Source organism: Cydia splendana, chromosome 14 (assembly GCF_910591565.1).
Source record: "Cydia splendana chromosome 14, ilCydSple1.2, whole genome shotgun sequence".
Classification (NCBI taxonomy): Eukaryota; Metazoa; Arthropoda; class Insecta; order Lepidoptera; family Tortricidae; genus Cydia; species Cydia splendana.
Window position 1 is genome coordinate 872,371 of NC_085973.1, and position 22,521 is coordinate 894,891.

Here is a 22,521-nt window from a genome sequence, read left to right on the forward strand (position 1 = left end):
TTTCCATGACACCATTTAAAATGATTATTGGTTGCCCAGAAACAATATTAGGAACTGACCGACATATTTTCAAAGGCATACGGCGGTGGCATACCTACCTACCTACTTCCGTAAGAATCAGACATACCTACTATCTCCGGATAAAAAAAATATGTTTACAGAATCAACGTTTGTAATTCCTACATATTAATCTTAAAAATAATAAATCGGTAGGTATAGGTACAAAAACTTGTCAAGTTTCAACCCCGTGCCGACGCTCACAGCTCGGTCATAAAACTGCGGCGCGCAAGGAAGATTCACGGTTCGTGTGCGGTTACGTAGGTATATAAGTTTCAATTTTGCTTGCAGGCGGCGAGTATAGGTATAATTTTATACCTAAATGTGACTTTTGTGAACGAGTGAATTTTCTGTACGGTGGTACTATTAGTTATTCTGTGGCCCTGGTGTTATGACTACGTGTTATTTACCTACAAACTTTTTTGCAAAAGGTTGTGACGCTCGCCGACGCTGATTGGTCGATCGTCATCGTCGCGTACGCAATGCCCGCCCCTTGCGCAATAAATAAGGGAGCGATACGAAACCTTTGTAGTTACCTGACCTTTATTGTAGCTACAGAGACTAACAAAATATATTATACACCACCTGACCAGTACCGTAAATAGTTAATGTATTTTTTTTTCTTAAAAGGTCACATACAAAGGCGCTGTGATTGGTCAAACGACAGACGCTTGCGCATCTTCCCTTGTGCAACGGGGGTCGATTCTAAACTTTAGGTAGGTACCTGGCCGCGTAGCCAATATGCCAATCGCTTACGCTCCGTAGCGATCGAAACGCAACTGTCACTGTCGCACTAATATGGAAGAGTGATAGAGAGACATAAAGCTTTTCGTTGTCTAAGCGATAGCGATTGTAACCTTGGCTAGGCCGGCTGACCTTTATTGTAGGTAGAGACTAAGAATATACCACCACTACCGAATTCTATTTAGAATATACCTTTACCTTTACCTTTTTTCTTGAAAGGTCACATATAATTGATACAAAAGGCCCGTCGAGCGACTCGAGCGCTGTGATTGGTGGAATGAATAAACGCTTGCGCAACTCCCCTTGGACCCCTTGTGCAACGAGGGTCGATTCTAAGCTTTAGTTATACCTGAACTTTATTATTAGGTATTTATATATTTTAGTAGTATCAGGCAGTAGGTAGTAAAATAAAATGTATCGTAGTGACTAAACCCCTAATGTATAGTAGACAATGCTATTTAGTAAGTTCTTTTTTATTAGTAAATTGGTTAGTTTATCAGGAAATAGATTTAGGTTTTCCCATGTAAGTAGGTAGGGGGGTCATCCATTAATTACATCACACGTTTAGGGGGAGGGAGGGGGTCAAGAAAATGTGACATGTTGTGACAAACGGGAGGGGGGAGTCATAAACTTTGTGACGTCACTTTAACTTCATCACTTTCATCAGTAACCGAAAATGTATTTAAATTATTTTATACTTACGCTAATTATCATTTAAATAACAAGGTTTTGAAACGATAATCGTTTTTATTCGTTTAATTTTAATTCTTAATCAGTTTTGGGTTATAAAATTACTATTATTTCTTACTAGCTGTGCCCGCGGCTCCGCTCGCGTGGTCTTCGGTCTGTGTCAGTAAGCGGCTAATTACTAATCCTAATTTCTCTCCCTCTCTCCTGGAGGCGGAGCTTGAAGTAAAGTTGACAGATGGATATGCTAGAGGACTGCAGTCCAGATAAAATATTTTACAATTAGGCACCACTAAATAAAACTACACTCCAAAATCAATAGATTTTTTCGCCCTTATTCAAATTTTACACGTGATTTAAACGACAGAGTAGTAGATGTATATCGGACGATACAGTAAGGTATACGCGCGCGAGCGAAAGCGAACCGGCCTGCCTGGCTAGAGCGCCACTCAACGTGGTCTTCTTCAGACTCCTGAGGAAGACCACGTGCCCCTTGTAACCTCAATGCGTTGCGAGACTTTCGCGAATGATTGAATTTTTTTCTGGAAGGCGGTAATGCGAGTCCCAAATCGTTTGACTCCGCAAACGACCAGTGCCGTTTTGATGCCCTAAGCATTTCTAGACCATGGTGCCCCCTCTCCCTAGGGTCATCGAGATTAGGTACATTGAATTTTTTTGGTTAGTTGAGTGACGTTCATTGTCGCATTACAGCTGAGAATGGAAATTAGTCACATCATTTTATCACGAAAATTGACAGTGCTGCAGTAGTAACGTTGCAACAGAGTAATGCTGTTGCAGTCGCCATACCTTAGAAAGTAATTGAAAACGCGAGCGAAGCGAGCGCGCAAATTTTTCGATATAAAAACGCAATTTGATAGACAGTTGTACATTTTTACTTTTAGTATGGAAATCAGTCACATCATTTTATCACGAAAATTGACAGTGCTGCAGCAGTAACGTTGCAACAGAGTAATGCTGCTGCAGTCACCATACCTTAGAAAGTTATTGAAAACGCGAGCGACGCAAGCGCGAAAATTTTTCGATATAAAAACGCAATTTGATAGACAGTTGTATATTTTTACTTTTAGTATGGAAATCAGTCACATCATTTTATCACGAAAATTGTCAGTGCTGCAGCAGTAACGTTGCAACAGATAAATGCCGCTACAGTAGCCATACCTTAGAAAGTTATTGAAAACGCGAGCGAAGCGAGCGCGAAAATTTTTCGATATAAAAACGCAATTTGATAGACAGTTGTACATTTTTACTTTTAGTATGGAAATCAGTCACATCATTTTATCACGAAAATTGACAGTGTTGCAGCAGTAACGTTGCAACAGAGTAATGCTGCTGCAGTCGCCATACCTTAGAAAGTTATTGAAGACGCGAGCGAAGCGAGCGTGCAAATTTTTCGATATAAAAACGCAATTTGATAGACAGTTGTACATTTCTACTTTTAGTATGGAAATCAGTCACATCATTTTATCACGAAAATTGACAGTACTGCAGTAGTAGCGTTGCAACAGAGTAATGCTGCTGCAGTCGCTATATCTTAGAAAGTTATTGAAAACGCGAGCGAAGCGAGCGCGAAAATTTTTCGATATAAAATCGCAGTTTGATAGACAGTTGTACATTTCTACTTTTAGTATCTAAATCAGTCACATCATTTTATCACAAAAATTGACAGTACTGCAGCAGTAACGTTGCAACAGAGTAATGCTACTGCAGTCGCCACCCGAATGTCACCTTTATCATATCTTAGAATGTTACTGAAAACGCGAGCGAAGCAAGAGCGAAAATATTTCGATATAAAAAACGCAATTTGACGTTGAAAGTTATTGAAAACGCGAGCGAAGCGAGCGCGAAAATTTTTCGATATAAAAACGCAATTTGATAGACAGTTGTACATTTTTACTTTTAGTATGGAAATCATTCACATCATTTTATCACGAAAATTGACAGTGCTGCAGCAGTAACGTTGCAACAGATTAATGCTGCTACAGTCGCCATATCTTAGAAAGTTATTGAAAACGCGAGCGAAGCGAGCGCGTAAATTTTTCGATATAAAAACGCAATTTGATAGACAGTTGTACATTTTTACTTGTAGTATGGAAATCAGTCACATCATTTTATCACGAAAATTGACAGTGTTGCAGCAGTAACGTTGCAACAGAGTAATTCTGCTGCAGTCGCCACCCGAATGTGACTTTTATCATATCCTATAATGTTATTGTAAACGCGAGCGAAGCGAGCGCGAAAATTTTTCGATATAAAAAACGCAGTTTGATAGACAGTTGTACATTTTTACTTTTAGTCCCAGAAGGGATGGGACGTTATTAGATGGGTACTTGTAGGTACCTACTCCACGACTGCAATGCTGATGCAGCCTGCGCTTTTTTTTGCCTACGGTTTTGGTGCCCCCTAGACGCGTGCCCTAAGCAACTGCTTATTTTGCCTAATAAAAGGGTTAATCCGGCACAGCAAATGACAGAGGTCAATGTTTTTTTTTTTTTCAAAGTACCCACCTTGTATGAAAATTGGATAATTCATGATGCAGAAAATTAATAATTTTAAATAATTATGCAATTATACGCGTGTTGATAATTATGTGTGTTTATTTTACCACTATATGTAACTATGTAAACTCATTTTTAGTTTTCTTTATTAATTAATGTTTACTCAGTTCCCCAAAAGACTGCGCAATGAGGGACAATTAATTTACTGTCGTTTAATTTTGTTGTATTATTAATTTATTAAATCAACATAATTATTCAATTATTTTTGCTGATATCCGTTCCCCCTGTTCTAAACTTAGAGTTAATTTGGGAAAATCTTTCCTCGGTAGCTTATTCATATCACAACGTATTAAATTCAGCTCCATCTGTTAGTATACCAGGTTACTCAATAGTGGTAGCATATATTTGAAAAAAGTTTGCCCCTCCTTCCTAAGTAGCGCCATAAGATTCAGGGGCAAACTTAAGTCAATCGATTGTTGTGGCTACCCCCCATTTTAGGGGTTAAATTTTTATAGCCTATAACCTGGCCGGGGATTTTCTCGACAGATTAGTAAAGTTTTCATCAAAATCCGTTTAGCCGTTTTCACGTGATGCGCGTTCAAATAAACAGACAAACAGATAAACAGATAAACAGACAAACAGACAAAAATTCTAAAAACTTTTGGAACGTGTTCTGTTACCTTCTATATTCTCCAAATATCTTCCATGTACAGACTTTCGACCCTCTTCAGCTTTATTATATGTATAGAAGATAGATGTCTAAAATATTTTGATAAAATATTAAATAAATATTTGCCGATTTCGTTGAAGAAATGTGACGTCACACCAGGGGGGGAGGGGTTTGCCAAATGTGACCAAGTGTGACAAGGAGGGGGGGAGGGGTAAAAAAACCTAGAAATTCGTGTGACGTAATTAATGGATGACCCCTAGGTACCTATTTATAAACAAGAGGGTAAAGTAGGATTGTAGGTAGGAGTAGGACTAACCCTCGCATGCGGGTTTTACTGCCCCAACTGCAGATACATATTTACCCTTCCGGCTCCAACATGCATTATGCAGTTAACTACAGGAAAATAATGGCCTCCGCCAAACAATCGTAGTTAAGGGGCCCACTGATTAACAGTCCGCCGGACGGTATCGGCCTGTCAGTTGTTCGGAACTATCAAAATTTTGTTCTACCTTTACGCTCTCATTTTAAAACGACGTTTCGAAATAAATACACCTAAAGTCTATTTTTTTATTCGGTAGACTAAAATGACATTTCATACTATGAAATGACATTTTATGTTCATACTAGGAAATGTCATTTTAGTCTACCGAATAAAAAAAATGACTTTAAGTATGTATATGCAGTATGCACACACATTTTATTGATTGTTTTTTTATTTTATAGTATTATATTTACAGATTTTCTAAATAACTAATACAAACCGTTTTGGCCTAAGACGGTTACCTATTTGAGAAAAAAACTCCTACATAAAGAGGTATCCTATGAATCGATTTACAAACACTCACAAAAATCTACTCAATAATTTTGTAGCTTAAAGTATTTTTTTGTCTCATTTCTGAATATTAATTTATATAGGTATTAGGTAAATTAGAGGTAGGTAAGCAAGTAGATAGTTTTACAATCTTAATACCTATAGGTATTAGTACCTAAAATGAAAGAAAAACTTCTTGTGGCATTAAGTTTATTGTTAAATAACTAAGCTAAGTATAGGTATTACAGCTTAATTAACAATAGGTATATTACATTCACAGGCTTAAAAACTAATATTTCATTCGAGTAGGTGCCTAGGTAGATATAGGCGTATGTCGCCAGCATTTCATTAATTGTAGGTACCTAAGTACATACAAAATCAGCATACATTTATTTACAAAATTAATATTTTTAAAAATCACAATTGCACTTTTTACATCTAAATTTCATATAAACATATACTTATCATCTAATATATTTAACCCTTTCACCGCCGCTGTTCGTTATATTTGACAACGCGTACATTTCAAAATACATTTTATCCACGATTTTTGACAAATATTTTTTTAATCAAACGTATGGTAAACAACGGTGCTAAAACTCAAGTCACGGAACATCAGCATTCGCAGGGATGCTGACATCTCCCACAACACCGGCCAGCCAGCTGCGCCTTCAGTCTAGCCACCTCGTTACCCAAGTACGTAGCTTTCAGGGCTAGGTGGATCTCTCTCAACTTCCTTCGGTCTCTGCTCTGCTTCGCTGCGAAGTTGTTCCTCTGACGCTGAGACCTATAGGAGTCATCAGCAGCGTTCTGATTGGTCGAACGCACAGCGCGACGCATTCTAGGATTATTGCCCAATAGGGAGCCTCCGTTTTTCTCCGCCATCGCTCGTAGCGCGTCCCGCTCGAACGCTTGAAACTCCGGGTCATCTGACAGCGAATCCTTGAGTCTCTCTGACGATGGTGAATCCGGCGGTGACAGCGTTCCTCGATTCAAATACGCTTCATCGTATGAGCAGGTACTTCCAGATGTTGGTGACAGCTGAGGCGCAGCGTAGTAAGGGTACTGCGGTACAGGGCTCGGGTAGCGGTACTCGGGTACCGGCGAGGCGCGTTCCGCCTTCACCGGTACCGCTTTCGTCAGGTCCAAGGCCGCCTCCTCCGCATACGGTGTCCATAAAGACATTGACATTGTCACTGATTAAATAAATGACAAGCGGGAAACTCAAATTCGAAACAAATGCAGATCGAATCGATGTCGAAGTTAGATTTAAATCGAAGACCGACAAAAGTTAGATGATTAGATGTGGCTATTGCGAAGTGACAGCTACGAATGAAGGGTTGCTTGTCGTCTGTCGCGATGAGGGCGTGGCTTTGTAATGGTAGGGAAGGGTTGGCTACCTGCCTAACGGGACCGTGTTGATGCAAACCAAAAACATTGCCCGTAGTAATGACCACGCAGGCGCCATAAATATTGCGAGGATTAATTTTTATTTTTGTATTTGCCTTGGGTTTTTAGAGCGGATTATGATTTATGCGGGCAGTGGATTTGATGGATGTTTTGTTAGGAGTTTGCGATTAGGAAGTATATACCTACTTACAATACCAGACTGAAAGCTAGGTACTAAAGTTGCACTAAATCGGTAGTATTACAATACCTACTATTTTAGCTATCAAATATTTGAAACTATTCCTAACTTATTAAAAACTAATAATTAAATTTTATTCATCATTAAAAATACTTGCCGAAACGTACAAAGTTTAGATTAGATTAGATGATTTATTTCATGAAAGACAATTACATAATAAGTTTGCATTGATGTCAAAAATATAAGAATTTCTATCATGATCGACAAAATAAAAGCTTTATTTAGCTTTACGCTGTTTATTTTATAAAACGCATACCTAAGTAGGTATTTAATTTAGTAAACATTGGAAAAAATGTACGTAAATATTTTGGGGCTAACCTTACACATATCGAACTAGCTCCAAACTAAAACATGTATCAATCAAGTAGGTAGAGTACGTATACCTCTTTTTATATAGAATCCTTTCTAAAGCATATGTATTGACCTATTACTTATATACCTATGTAGGAATGCTTAAAATGTGAACCTAATGATTTTGTTTTGATCATATTCTACGCAAATAACGATGAATCACTTTTATTCTAAAGGTCTGTTGTTGTGCTATTTACGGGATTAAGAATGACGGTTGTCAACATCGTAATGTGTTTACTTATCCGATTTATTGTTTCATCTGCTCATTACTTCAATGCCAACTTTAACATAACTATCTTGCGATAGTTGCGATTTCTAGTTCAAAGTCCTTTATAAGATTATATTTTTTTCTAGAAGTTTTCCTTATCAGCAGGCGTAGGTAGGCGTAGGTATTACCTATGGATGATTTTATTCACGTGATAAAATAACTGTCACTTTTTAAATTTTAACACCGCGGGATAGAAAGTGATGGACACCGTTTTATCACGCTGATGTCACGTACCTAGACAAGAACAGCCATCATATCCGTATAGGTGGGTAAGTAGGTATACCTATTTTTAAATAAAATATGAATTTGGGACGTTTATATTGTTACTTTTGCAACTAAGTAATTTGTAAAAAAAATACCTACATGATGACTTTTTCAGTAGTTAATGCAATTTTTTTATGTTTTAATAAATTAAAATTGATATTTATAGATAAAAAAATAGTATTTTCTATATTATACATTCAGATACAACATTATCTACATACCACTGTTTGAAGTCGCCGATAATGCCGATATAATAATTCAAAACTTGTGTCAGCCATAAAAGACTTCAATTAAACATTGTCGTCTTGCAGATGGACACTCAAATGATACAAATTATGTCATCATATCCACTGTCCACTCACAAAAGTCATCCAAGCGTTCATAAGCGACTGTCATAGATGACAGTTCAATTGTGCTTCCGGTCGCCATCTTGATTGTCAATGACGTCACGGTGGTCTCAACCCTTTGTCGCTCGGGTTATTATAAAGGACATTGAATATTACGGTATGTTGTAATAGACATCAAAGTAAAATGATGTATGGAGTAAGATGCGTTGAAAATGCGCTTATGGTCAAGTGCGGAAAATCGTTCCTTCCGCAAAAAAGCGGTAACGCGGTGATTAGGCAATAGATTTGTAATCGTTTTTTAGGGTTCCTTCCGAGTTTAACGAGAACGGAACATTCAGAACCTTGTCGTTATACAGGTAGGATGGAGGTACGTACTATACTTATGTCACAAACCTGAAACTGCAAGACAGGCATCATCATCATATATTTAAGAGTATGCATGACTCTTGTCGGTGGAGCAATTTCCATGTTTGGCGGTCCTCTGCCTTCTCTTTGAAGACAGGCATAGGTACGAAATAATATGTCACAAGCATATCTGTTGCTTAAAAGAAGATCCCAACCTATATTGTAGCAATACTTATACAAAACCAATAAATATTTTTTTCATTTTTTTTTCAATATGTAAAGTTGTTGTTTGAGAACCAGTACCTAAGTACATACTATGACTAATTTAAAAACACCACACTTAATCAGTATTCAGTACCCAATCAGTTTTATTGCACTGGATTAAATCCAGGACTCAAACATTCGCCGATGCCATAAAAATACAGGTAGATGGATAAGGTAGCCTGATTGTACGGGTAGTAGATAAGGTAGTATTTTATGGCTACGCAATAAACAATAGGTAGCGTTTGTTAATCTTTTTAGGAGATTTCGGGAGCTTTTAGGTTGCAACTCAGGCGCAGGTAGAGTCGCGCGTGCCGACACCGACGAATAGTTTTTTTTAATATTTTGCGACTGTACGTTTATAGTATTAACACGTTTTTAAAACAGTTAATGGGAAATCTTTACCACAATTTTTATCTTTAAAGTAATGCACATTGAATCATTGATACATGTAAATATGATGTACTCTAGATAAGTAGGTACCCAATACCCAATACCAATGTTCACAATATTTGGCGTCGCATAATTCGCAAAGTTACTGATGAATAATTTAATAAGGCAATGAACATGTCAGCTATGTTTTAACTTTAGCCGCTATTAAACTTATACAGAACTCCTTTTGAATGTTCATATCAAATTTCTTGTAATTCACGCATGTCCTTTTAAATGAGAGAGCGTAACGTCGATTGTATAGGAGCGGCATCGGCAGGCTCGTGTTACTCTTAAACTTAAGGAGCCACACCATTTTGGTGCGCACACTAAGTTGCATCCCGGCGAAGAAAAATATTGCAAGGCAAATCGTATTTAGTCCTATACTCAATATTTCAAAGGATTTACTTTACCCTATCGCTAATAGAGGGGCATTTGTTCCCCCGCATATTTGCGCACGTCCAGCGAGGCTAGGGGTAAATTACATAAAGGCAACTCAATTATTTGGCGCAATGTGGGGATGGAGCCATCCTGAAATGTAATAGAGAACTACAAATCGAGCGCTTCACGTTTTGACTACGATGCGCATCAGGCGCAGTAACCACGACTATTTTACGATCTTATCTAACCGAGAGTTTATGATTATAACGTCCAAAGGGTTTTTAAAAAAATGCATGATTATTATGGTTGTCGCCGAAAGTTTTGTTAGATTAAAGTTAAAGATCCAAAAATATGTAATTATGTTATAAAATACATTGCCAAGAAAAGGGTTAGGTAACTATATCTGCTCTGTACTCTACTTACATATTTTAGTCTGTAATTGGATGTTATAATTAGCCTAGTTAGTCTAAGAACTAGATTTTTATTGGTACCAGTTTTTGTGGTAAATGTTTAATCTTATTAAAGATAATCCTAACCTAATCCTCTTCCGCTGGCGGAGCCTTGTTTAAAAACATCGGCAAACTGCAAAATTAACTAATCCGCTAGTTAAAATGTACCGCCACGTTCTAGTTTATTAAAGTACAATTTTATAACTTATGTGTTAAAAAATAAGATGTCGCTTTAAATATAGTTATATAAATAACCATTTTAATAAACAAACTGCAGTCTGACAAAAAAGAGTAGAAATTAAAAAGTGGCAATACAGTAGGCAGTGTCGTCCCGTTTTCTTATACACGGTGTAACACGAGGAAACCGAATAATTTTAACCACGCATTTCTGAGGTCAAAAGAAGGAAAAAATGTAATATGAGTTTAGGTCAATTTCGCCAAAAAAATTTTTTTTTTGTTTTGTTTTTTTTTAATTATTTGAATGTATTTTTACATAAAAAATAAATGTTATTGGTGAACTTGTTACTTAAAATTGATTTTTAAATTTTTTTTCGCAATACCTTCTTTTTGCAAAGTGGTACTTGTCACTTTTTGACATCTATCAATAAGGATATTTAGACTACGTCCCATAGCAGCAACATTACCATCAAAAAAGCCTTTTACATTATGTAACAACAAAAACTTGTTTATTTTTAAATTAATATTATCTCTGAAACTAGGCGTTTTAAAAAAAAGTTTATAGGACATTTTTGTCTCTAAATATGATCAGGAATACGCTGTTAAAATTATTCGGTTTACTCATGTTACACCGTGTATACATATATATATATATATATTGATTTGAAAGGGACGACACTACATTATTGCCACTTTTTAATTTCTACACTTTTTTGTCAGACTATAGCACTAGATATATTTAGGATTCTTAGTTTTAATTTAATTTTATTCATAGATGTATTTAGTTCATAAGTTATTTATTTGTCTTTTTATTGTCTTATTACAAATAAATACTTTGCTGCCAAAAAAAACCAGCAAAATATTTACTAGTACCTATAGTTATTACACTATATAATGTACTAATATGTTGCAGGTGCAGTTGTGTCGTTTGTAACGTATTTTTTCCATCAAAAGGAAGCTGTGAATAAAGTATGGTCTCAACATGATACAAACACATTTAATAAACTGCCGTATTCGAACTCCAAGATATTCACAAGAGACGACACGTACTAGATCCATTCTAGATACGTTATAGTTTAGATATCAACTAGTTCTCCTTTGCAGCGCAATTCGGGCAACCAATGTCACTTTTACGTTAGATAGAGTAAGATATCTATTAGATGTGAATTGGATCTCTAAGTCATATCCTGTGGAAATCGTTCAAGAGTATCTCCAGAATCGCGCAAATGTCAAATTTGACAGGTTAGATCTTAAACATATCGTTATCGTATCTTGGTGATGTCTAAAAGATATCTAATAGATGTCTATTTCAAAATCCGAATCGGGCCCATAGGGTGTGGCCTGTAACATGAGCAAAAACCTGTAGGCTGTACTCCTCATGCTGACCAACATTTGTTCAGCGACTTTTAAAAATAACTTGTGGTTTGATTTTTAATACACTTTAAAGTTTATTCTAAGACGCAATGTATTGCGAATTTTGTTATGTTTAAGGCGTGACAAGCAACGTCAATCACAATGATATGGCGTGGCGATGGCGTCCATTGAAGATAATATTTATTTTGTATGAAAAATAGGGACTCTAAATACTTTATAATTTTTAAAAGTTGTTGAACAAAAGTATCACCGTTTGAGGAGTACAATCTATGTTTTAATTATTTGCTCGTATTACAGGCCACACCCGGTATATGTGTACAGTACAGTCGACGTCAAAAATAGGTTTACATTTTTCGCCTTATTACAAAGGAGTAAGGTGCAAAAGTGTAAACATATTTTTGGCGTCGACTGTACAACAAATGTAAAGTACTACAACAAACGAAGTCAAAGCGCTTGCTTTTAGTAAGTCATGTTACACAAACTATGAACAGAGAGAGACGCAAAAGGACGCAACAGAGTTGGGGTTGCATCCCTCTCGTATATAACCACGTTTATGTACGATGTTGTGCACATAGTGCAAGGGCCGCCATTTTACGCCGATCTAATCAATATTGGCGGAATTATAAGGTGTCTTATTATAATAATATGTGTCTTATTATAAGTGACCAAACGGATCTTAAAACTATGGCATAATTGTAATTTGTATTAGCCATTTGATAGAGTACACCTATTTAGGTAGTCTGTGCGGAAAGAGAAGAGTCGTGGAATGTTAAGGGGCCCAATACATTCCACGACTCTTCTCTTTCCGCACAGACTCTACCCATGGTGTGTTTTTTTATCCCAAGTAAATTTACTACCCCCAATCATCCTGATTTTGTGCCTTTTTTTGCGGTATCACAAATTGTGGCAATCGTAGGTACTATCATTTAAGTAGTACCTAAGGTCGATGTGTGTAAAATTGTCCTATAATATTTATTTATTATCTTTAAGGACATACTTACTTTTTCAACGTCACGAAGTAGATATTAACATGAAGCCGGCAGCTGCATCATCTGAAGCCCACATGTCCACGCGCCCAAAGATAACAATCCTTTGACAACTGACATTTAGGTGTTTACATTACATGCGTTCGCGTGCCGAGGTTTTTGCGATGGACAGATAAGAATACGAGAGGTTTTGTTAATGGCTGAAATCAAAATATTGTGTCGGGGATCAGATTAGTAACACCTGTTCTTAAGAAGAGTTTTTGGGATGGTAAATTGAGACATTGTGTTTGTGGCTATCGAATTATAGTTAAGTGATATCCTAGTATCCTACAGTTCGACTAATTATTTTAAGAGTCACACGAACTTGCCGCCAAAGAGTGGCTCCCTTAATATCGAATCGCATTTTTAAAACGACATGCTTAAATTACATGAAACTTGGCTTGAACATTTAGGTAACATAAGTAGGTATACTTGTATCTATGTCTGAGGGCCTACCGCGAGCCACGTTCGACGTGTTGCCTCTCTGTCGCACTTGTAAATTCCTACGTAAGTGTGCCGGCAACACGTCTAATGTAGTTCGCGGTAGGCCCTCTGACACTAGTTTTCAAACGGCCAATGCAACAATCTTGACGCTTAATAGTCCTAACGGAAAAAATGCAAAGAAGGGTAAACAATTAGGTATGTTATTTGTAACATACGTACATACATTATTAAATAAAGGGTTAAAATAATTTAGTCAAATGATTTTGTACTCTGATTGGCAAAATATACTTAGATACAAGTTCACCTGTAGGTATGTACTTATATACTTATAGGTAAATTGACAACCACTGCAATACATAATAACCTAAGTATGTAGGTACCTTCATTTACAAAAACACTTACCTACCTTAGTAAGAAGGTAATAGGTACCTAACCTAAAAGTTAAACATGTTACGAAACTTAAAAAAAATATTGGAAAATCTTTAACACCCAATAGCTGTTTTGATAAAGTACCTATATCATAATATCCATTAGGTATATGAATAGTCTGTCATAATGATATTGTTAACAAGCCGCCGTAAACAAACAAATTAGTTAACTAATGAGATTGAGCAAAACACATTTGCAATAGGTATTTAATTTTGCAAGATTTTGGTATAATATCAGTGTTTTTATATCCTGTTGATATACTTATATTTAGGATCAAGGAGGAAAACGCCAAACGCACAATTATGTACATAATATAGTACTTACCTACCAATTTTATGCGTTTAATACTTTTTACGAACCTTTTAGATGTAGGTGTTATTGCATTAGGTACTTTTTAGGTATTGTTTATTTTCTTAATCTTTATTTATTTATTTATTGCCTAACTCACCACGTTTCTTGTTTCGGCCTTTTATATTTTTTTATTTGATTAATTTGATAAAAAGAGGTTTAAAAATTAGGTACGTCCAGTATTTTGGACGTTGTCAATTTAAGGGTTAAATACTTAGGTTAAAATTGTCAAAAGTAGGTAAATAGCAAAATCCGACTCCAATAATTTCATTCTTGGCATTTGATTTGAAATCAAAAGCGTTACCTAATAAAATACATAATCAAATAAGTGGTCCGTGAACCGTGAACGAAGTTTTTTACGTACCCCTAAAATTGCAATTTTAACATTATTAACTTTATAAGATTACTTTTACTACTTTTTACAAATATTCAGGACTTAAACATATTTGGTCTGAATTTATTTTTGAATTAATGTATCATTTTATCTGGAACTTACTAGGTACATGGTACATGTATAGATAAACAATATTTATACCTATTGTATATTAACTATTTGACGAACATAGGGAACGTATTTCCCACCTTATTTAAAATATATATGTGACGTCCCACGGTCAAAGGTACCTTATGGCGGGTATGGAGTTATGCATACCCCAGTAATCTACAATAAATAAGCTATCGATAACACAAAAGATCAACCTTCTAGGTTGCGTAGTTACAGAGATATGATTTTTTGAAAATAATGTTGTGAAATGAGCAATTTTACGATAGAGAAGTTTTAAGTTTAGCCGCCTAAAAAACTATGTTCCTGAAGTAAGTTACATAGTTGACTACAAATAATAATACCTTATATATCTGAGATTAAAAAAATATTGCGACTTGTTCTGTAATGCAAATATAAACTTTTGATATCGACTGATTTATGTGTATACTAACCAATCTCTTGAAAATAAAATTTTATTTCATTTTCACGATTGATTGCAATGAGCTCTCAAGATTTAAATTTTATCTATTAGAAAACGACACTGACAGACAGTTTAAGCAAAAAACAATACCGATTTAGAGGTGAAAATGTATTTTCTGACTTTTTCATATAAAATCACAAAATTGAATATTTTTACTTTTAATGTGACACACAATCAATTTTTCTGAGCACATATGAAAGATATTCTGTCATTCAAATGAAATAAATCCTAAAACCCCAACTAAATACTATATTTAACCCCTTATGCCACTTTAAACTTACATAACAATAACAGTATTTGCTCCATACATTTACAAAAAGGTACCTTATGGAAATAAAATATCTAATAATACGTCACTACAAAATATCAATCATATTACAGTTTATCTTTTATGAATAGAAAATATTAATTTACATTAAACTGCCCCAAATTTAATTAGTTCTTCGTCATAATAATCTCAAAAAAGACCAATAATTTGTATGTAATGAAAAGGTACCTTGTGATTAAGTTACATGATGAGGCATGATGATGATGGAACAGTTAGGATAAACTAATAATATTTTGGTAATGGTATAAATCGTCTATTTCTTATCAATAATATATTTCGGTTGCTATTGAAGATAAGCGGCATTGAGGTTCAATGACCTCAGATATTCCATAAGGTAATGCGTCGGGTATTGGCATTTTTCAGCAAACCAATGGCTGATTTACTGCATGCGACCAAACCAAATGAAGATTATTCTAGTTAAGAAAGACTTGACGAGAGTAACTTTGGTATAATAGCAGGCTACTTGGATTTGTGATGTCGGTCTATGTACGGTTATAATATTTGCGAGGCGCCCCAACCAGAACTGAAATTATCAAATTAGTTTTGCAGAATGCTAATACAGTTCTCTACCAAACTTCTTTTCCCGTATTGACTAGTTTTTTTGGGAATATTCAATCTTTTTTCCATAAGGTACCTTTTCTACTAAACTCTGAGACGACATTACTAGGCTTATAACTAACTTATAACAAAAATAAAAACAGGTAAACAAACGTTACGCATTAAGGTTTCAGATCATACAATAAAAAAAAATTGAGCATTTTTTCACCTCTTTACAAAACATTTCATATCTCCGAAACTAGAAACCCTCATAAGGTACCTTTTCGCGTGGAACGTCACATATAATTATATAACATGAAAAAGCTGACTTGTGAACACAAACGATGCGATTGCACAATCATGCGCAGGGGCGGCGTCTGACGCAACGCGTCCACCAATCACAATGCGCCGCTTTTACCTACCGGCCGGCCTGATGAAAATGTGTCTGTTTTGTGTGTATAATGTATCTATATATACAACTTATAAAACAAAGTAATTATATTGTATGGGATACCTAAAATATAGCAGGTATAAGTATATTCAAAAACGTGAGTACTTAATTCAATTTTAATGTGTTTATTATTCTCCATTACTTAATTCGATTGTTAGTTAGTTTATTTAAATTCGCACCAAATATTTTAGCGCATATAATTTTAATATGTAACTTATCTTGACTTTGTTGTTATCTTTCTTTACCAGATAAAATGAAACGTGGCATTTAAAAATATCGGCAAAATTTTATCAATTCTAATCAAGAATTTTACAACCCCGTTAATCCCCCATTGTTTACCCCTTGCGTTAATCCCCCTGTTTACCGTGGCCAGCGGTACAACCCCGCCCTTCCCTCCCTTGCACCCTTGCTCTTAAGGGACGCCTGGGCATTGCAATCTTCACTTGTGCTCCGACTTTCAATCGAGACACACGTACTCTTGCGACTAATTGTTCCTTTGCGATCTTCAACTCTTTTGCAATCGTCAACTGTTTTTACAATTGTTGATCGTATTTTGTTTGTAAAATGGCGCTCCTGTGGACCCCGTACGCTGACGAAGCCCTGGACTTGAGCAAAGCCGCCATGAAGACAGAACCGGTGGCGCCGAGCCCGCCTTGCCTCCCCTACATGCCGGCCACGACCAGCCCTGTGCTTTCCTACCCATGGTACAGTTACCCAGTACCGCAAGTGTCTCCTGGTAGCCCAATGTACCATGGATACCCAGTGCCGCAGATGTCACCAAGCAGCAGCTCAGGAAACGAAGAAGCTATGCTGTCTGGCAACCGGATGGCCACGCTTTCGCCCCCTGACTCACCTGAAGCCGACCACAATCGCCAGAGCCTCACCAGACTCTCCAATCACGTCGACATGGAGTTCCTTGCCGATGACCCGGACTACCAGGCTTTTGAGCGTGACGCTTTAAGAGCTATGGCTGAGAAAAACGGAGGGACTTTACTAGGAAACAATCCTCGTATGCGCCGCTCCGTCCGCTCCACGAAAGAAACATTCGATGACTCGTACAGACAGCAGAGGGAGAGGAACAACTTCGCTGCCAAACAAAGCAGAGACCGCAGGAAGCTGAGAGAAGTGAGGCTTGCCCTTAAAGTGACTTACCTAGAAAAAGAAGCCGCCAAACTTAGGGCGATGCTTGCTTCAGGACTATGTGTGAGATGCAATTCTTTCCGCGGATAAAATGGGAAGAAAAAAGGATATTTTGGAGTTTCGTGCAATTTTGTAAATAGCTATAAATATAGTTAGATTAATAATTTATTTTGTGCAATTTAGTATTGTATAACTTTTGTTCCTATGTTGTGATAAGCAAGGACTGATATTTGTCTAAGATTATATATAAGAAAGAGATTTAGGTTTAAGATTTGAGAGTTTGGTCTAGTCTGCTAATAAATCGAATTGACTGAATTACTTTACTTTTATTGCATACTTACACTGATTAAATACCCAAAGTAAAGTTAAAAAAAAATTTAATCTTACAATAATGTAAGAGTAAAATTATATTTTTTTACAATAATGTAAGAATAAAATTATATTTTTTGATATAAATAAGAAATAAATTATATTCCACTAATTCTTTATTAATCAATGTAGGTAGTTGCAAAACAGTAGAATCAAACATTTTGAACTTAAAAATTTTAACAAATTATAATTTATTTCTTATATTATTATTATAAGCCTATACGGTGTCCCATTGCTGGGCAAAGGCCTCCCTCGATTTCCATTCGTCTCTGTTTTGAGCAATCTCCATCAATAATTTATTTCTTATGAAGCAATATTATTGTTAACAAGTTTTATTCGCCTGTTTCCGTATTGATCAATAATTGCTGTAGAAATGTATAAACTGCCGCCCGCTCTGCTTTCTAATTTCATTAAAGAAGTTAATCAATTGTAAATTTTCAATCTATTCCAAGATTTTTAAAGGCTGATTATTTAGTTACTTTATTTTTAATTTCATTCTCTTAAAATATTTTTTTTTGAGATATGATAATATTGATAAAATATAGTACTAGTTAGTCCAGTGTAGTCCACGAAAAATACCTATATAACCATAGATAAAAATGGCAATGTGGTATTTTAATAAATAAGTAAGTTTTACAGCTGCAGCAACTATAATCTTTTCCAATCTATCTAAATTGCTGCAGTAAAAACACAGCACTTTCAATTTTAAACTAGGGGCCCAATAAATCATAACTTAATCCTTTTTTAGAATATCGACTACCTTTTGGGCTCTAGAGGGAACATTGCGATCCTTTTGTCGCAGACTTTTGCAAGGCCCGTTATTCTGTCCATTGTCCTTTACGATGGACAATGACGGTTGCAACTTATAATCCTTTTCGAAGAACTTTCTTCAAGGTGGAGCGTTGCAAATCAGATTTTGCAAATTGCATGGTTTTACCGATATGTAATAAGACTAAGTTTAAATATTATAAAAGTAAGTTATTAATTTAGAAACAGAACTTATAAAAGTTGAATATAAAATGTGTCACATGCGTCGATAGGTAGGTAGATACGAATTAAAATGAAAAAAAACAAAGATCTTAAAAACTTAATCCTGCATAAAATTTAGGTTAATCATTTTACGGACCATTTAATAACAAAAGTCAGTGTTTTTTTATCTATCATCTATACATATATACTAGTTTTGACTTTCAGCATCTTAAAATAATTTAGTAGGTAAATAAATTTCGTAACATTTTGAGCATTTATAGATAAAAAAGGTATGAGTGTACCTAATGTTAATATTTATTTTATGTTATTTCTTTAGGTTTTTTCTTTAGTAGGTATATGACATACATTTCATTAGGTATATATGAAAATTGTACTTAACTAATATTGTGTGCTAAACAATAAGTAGGTAAGTGCCTAACTGAATTTAATATAAAGATCTAAAATGTAAACCAATATTGCTTATATGCATTTCTTTAAATTTCTTAGGACGCAAGTGGTCTCATAACTGTTAAACCTAACCCTTCAGCCGAAAGCTGAAAACCGTCCCGTCATTGCAAACATTGAATCCCCACATAATAACGGGCACATCGTGTAAAGGATCGAATTACGGAACTGTTTCACACAGCTGCACCACACTTCACAGGATAACAGTCACTATGCCTCATGTCATAAATGTCATTTATAAATGACAAGGAACGCGGAAAGATAGCAAATCCCCCGCGTGTCACGCGCCTGTCATTTGCGAACCCGTCCAGTGCAACACTTGCCCAAGCGGGCAAAAAATGCATTCATGATATTTGTGCCATATTTTGCCGCATTATATGGGAATGATTTTCGAATTTCTTTTGCCGTTCTCATGGTTCTGTTTGAGAGTTAGAAACTCTTTCGGGAAAGTTTTTTTCGCATTTTATTCAAATGGAGTTTAGGTTCTTAGTTGTTACTTTATTTGTTACGTTGAATAAAACTCTGTATCTGCAATTTTACCTATTTATATTTAAGATATACGAGAAGGTACTTACTTTTTATAAATAGGTTGTATAAAAAGGTAAAAAGTTTCATGATAATATTTTAAATAAAATTACCTACATTTTTACAACCATACCTTGGCGAGTTTATGAGATAATTGAGTTTATCTATATAGAAACTCCTTGCCTGTCATTAAATTTTGCCCCCTAAGAATCTGATGTCTGATTATTAGGTATATTCTTGCCATGCATGACTTTTTATAAAGAAATAAATGAACAGGTATCTCTGTATTTGTATTACGAGACGAGTGCTTGACGGATTTTTAATGCTTACTAGGTAGATCTATTAGTATTTTAATGATTTGTGATTCAATTAAAACTGCCATAAAGAAAGATAAATGCCATAAAGAGAGCTGAAAAAGTTGTTTGTGTAACATCATCATTAGTGACCTCATGACCATTTCCGGACAGTGTGTGGCCTTCTATCATTTTGTCAGTACCTTTGTTAGCCTTATAAATGATCAGCCCACTGAATCGTGGGCTCGAATCCCGAGTAAGACGTATTGCGCGTATTGTGTGTCAATATACTGATCTGGTCATCAATCAAGATGTCAATATGTATCTCGTATAAATAATAGGTTGACAGAACTGTTTGAGTTAACGGTAAACATTTCTTTTCGTTTAAGACTATTCAATGATGATTGAAATGAAAAAAAAAAGATTCGCAATATTCAAGCTGATGTGAGCAGGAACTTCGTACCTATGTATAATGTTTTTTTTTCTAAAATTAAGTAGACTATACACAGGCTCAATGATAATTATTATTAAGCAAGATGTTAAGGTTGCTTTTTGACTTTAATACTATTATTTTGCTATTATGTTACCTACTTAGTTTGTTAATAGGTATTTTGATATATTTGTTTTGTTTTGATATGTTTGACGACCGGTCTGGCCTAGTGGGTAGTGACCCTGCCTATGAAGCCGATGGTCCCGGGTTCGAATCCTGGTAAGGGCATTTATTTGTATGATGATACAGATATTTGTTCCTGAGTCATGGTTGTTTCTATGTATTTAAGTATTTATATATTATATATATCGTTGTCTGAGTACCCACAACACAAGCTTTCTTGAGCTTACCGTGGGACTTAGTCAATTTGTGTAAGAATGTCCCTATAATATTTATTAATATTTATTTATTATTATTTATTTATTTATTTGTAGCGCGTAGCCACTCCAAAATTTAAGTATTCACATACTTCTAATAATAACAATTTAATGAACCCAGAGTCTGAAATAAATAAATTGAAATATTTCTTTGACAATGTGCTATTGTAAAAAAAATATGTAAGTTATATTTAAACCCTAATCCTTGCTACTTAACTAACCGCCTAAAATCTACCGCTAGGAGATAACAAATTAAACCACGCAAACGGCGGCATCGACAACAAGATCATTATGCGTATTATTTAATGTAATCCTTTACTTTATCACTTCTAGAAACGTAGACCTGCATTGTTCTGAAAAAACTCAATATTACACAAAACAAAACAGTTATTATATTTATTATTAATATCAAAACGCCCGCATCGTCGTTTTTCCCTTTTTTGCAAACAAACTCGTTTAATCCGAAGCTTTGATGAATTCTACTCTACTGTCTATTCAAATTAAAGGAATGCAAATCCTTAAAGAATAACTAAAGGATTACTATATTACTAAAGCGATCTGTCTCACTTCAAACGCCATTTAACATTATGTCCTTTATAATGGACATTCAAGACCACCGTGACGTCATTATTCAAGATGGCGGACGGAAGTCGCGATTTTATTGAACCATCAGTGACAGTTGCGGCTTAGTGTGCTTGGATGACTTTCGTGAATGGTTTGGTCAGTAGGAGTTATTGTAAGTAAGTGATATTCGGATTGAACAGATGTCATATCCTGTACTGTAATGGTGATGTTCCGCCGGTAGAACTTATTTCAAGCTCGGTTGGACCCGTCCTTTTACATTTCATCATACTCATGCTGATAGCGTTTCTTCTGAAAAGATGACAACAATTTTTTAATGAACCATTTAACGGCCTCTCAGTTTTTAATACAGTTTCGTGTATCGTCGTGTAAGTATTAATAGTATTAATACACGAAACTGCATTAACCCCTTAAAACGCACAAAAAACCAAGGTAGTGAGTTCAATTCAAGCCTTCTTACATCCAATTATTGTCCTTCGGTTGATTCTGGTTTAGAAATAAAGACAAAAAGAGGGTCAAAATTGGTTGTTTCTAACCTACATTACGTAATTAAGGGCAGACCCATAGTAACTTAAATAGCATATAAGGTAAACGTACTAGTGCTCGACATGCTAATGCCCAATAGATGACACCTTGCGGTCACCTCTATTGACACTGACTTAAGTTTCAAGATGACATGTACTGGGGCCGCGTCGAGCACCAGTACGTTTACCTTACATAAGTACATAATAGAAGGCGTGAATGTTTTCTTTCCTAAGAAACAAACTCTATTTTCTAATTCCAATAAAGATTTAGTCCAAAAGATCGCATCATTTCTAACATATTTTCCGAATATTGTCACGTATAGAAAATAGAAATATATAACCTATAGAAAATAAAACCCCGTTACATAAGCCCAAGCCAAAACAGCTTGTACCGCAACGATCGACGAATTGTGATCAAATAGCCTTTTTGATCGATCGCACGTCAGCGCCACAAAGACATCGGCATTCAAAGGGTTAACAT

At 35.5% G+C, this 22,521-nt stretch overlaps 2 protein-coding genes and 1 long non-coding RNA gene across 3 annotated transcripts in view; 2 read left to right on the top strand and 1 right to left on the bottom strand.

Moving 5' to 3' along the window:
• The window catches only part of LOC134797092 (uncharacterized), a 119,272-nt gene that overhangs the window by 35,735 nt on the left and 61,016 nt on the right, over positions 1–22,521 (top strand). The window lies entirely within an intron of this gene.
• LOC134796830 (D site-binding protein-like) lies at positions 6,101–7,066 on the bottom strand. The gene has a single exon (XM_063769042.1). It carries the CDS (start codon positions 6,674–6,676, stop codon positions 6,101–6,103), a length of 576 nt encoding a protein of 191 aa, XP_063625112.1. The 5' UTR covers positions 6,677–7,066.
• On the top strand, positions 16,823–17,751 carry LOC134796831 (D site-binding protein-like). The gene has a single exon (XM_063769043.1). The coding sequence runs from the start codon at positions 16,871–16,873 to the stop codon at positions 17,534–17,536; it is 666 nt and encodes a 221-aa protein (XP_063625113.1). The 5' UTR covers positions 16,823–16,870; the 3' UTR covers positions 17,537–17,751.

What these genes read in the sequence shown, in the direction of transcription:
- LOC134796830 (XM_063769042.1), bottom strand. Translation starts at nt 6,676, where the DNA reads ATGTCAATGTCTTTATGGACACCGTATGCGGAGGAGGCGGCCTTGGAC.
- LOC134796831 (XM_063769043.1), top strand. Translation starts at nt 16,871, where the DNA reads ATGGCGCTCCTGTGGACCCCGTACGCTGACGAAGCCCTGGACTTGAGC.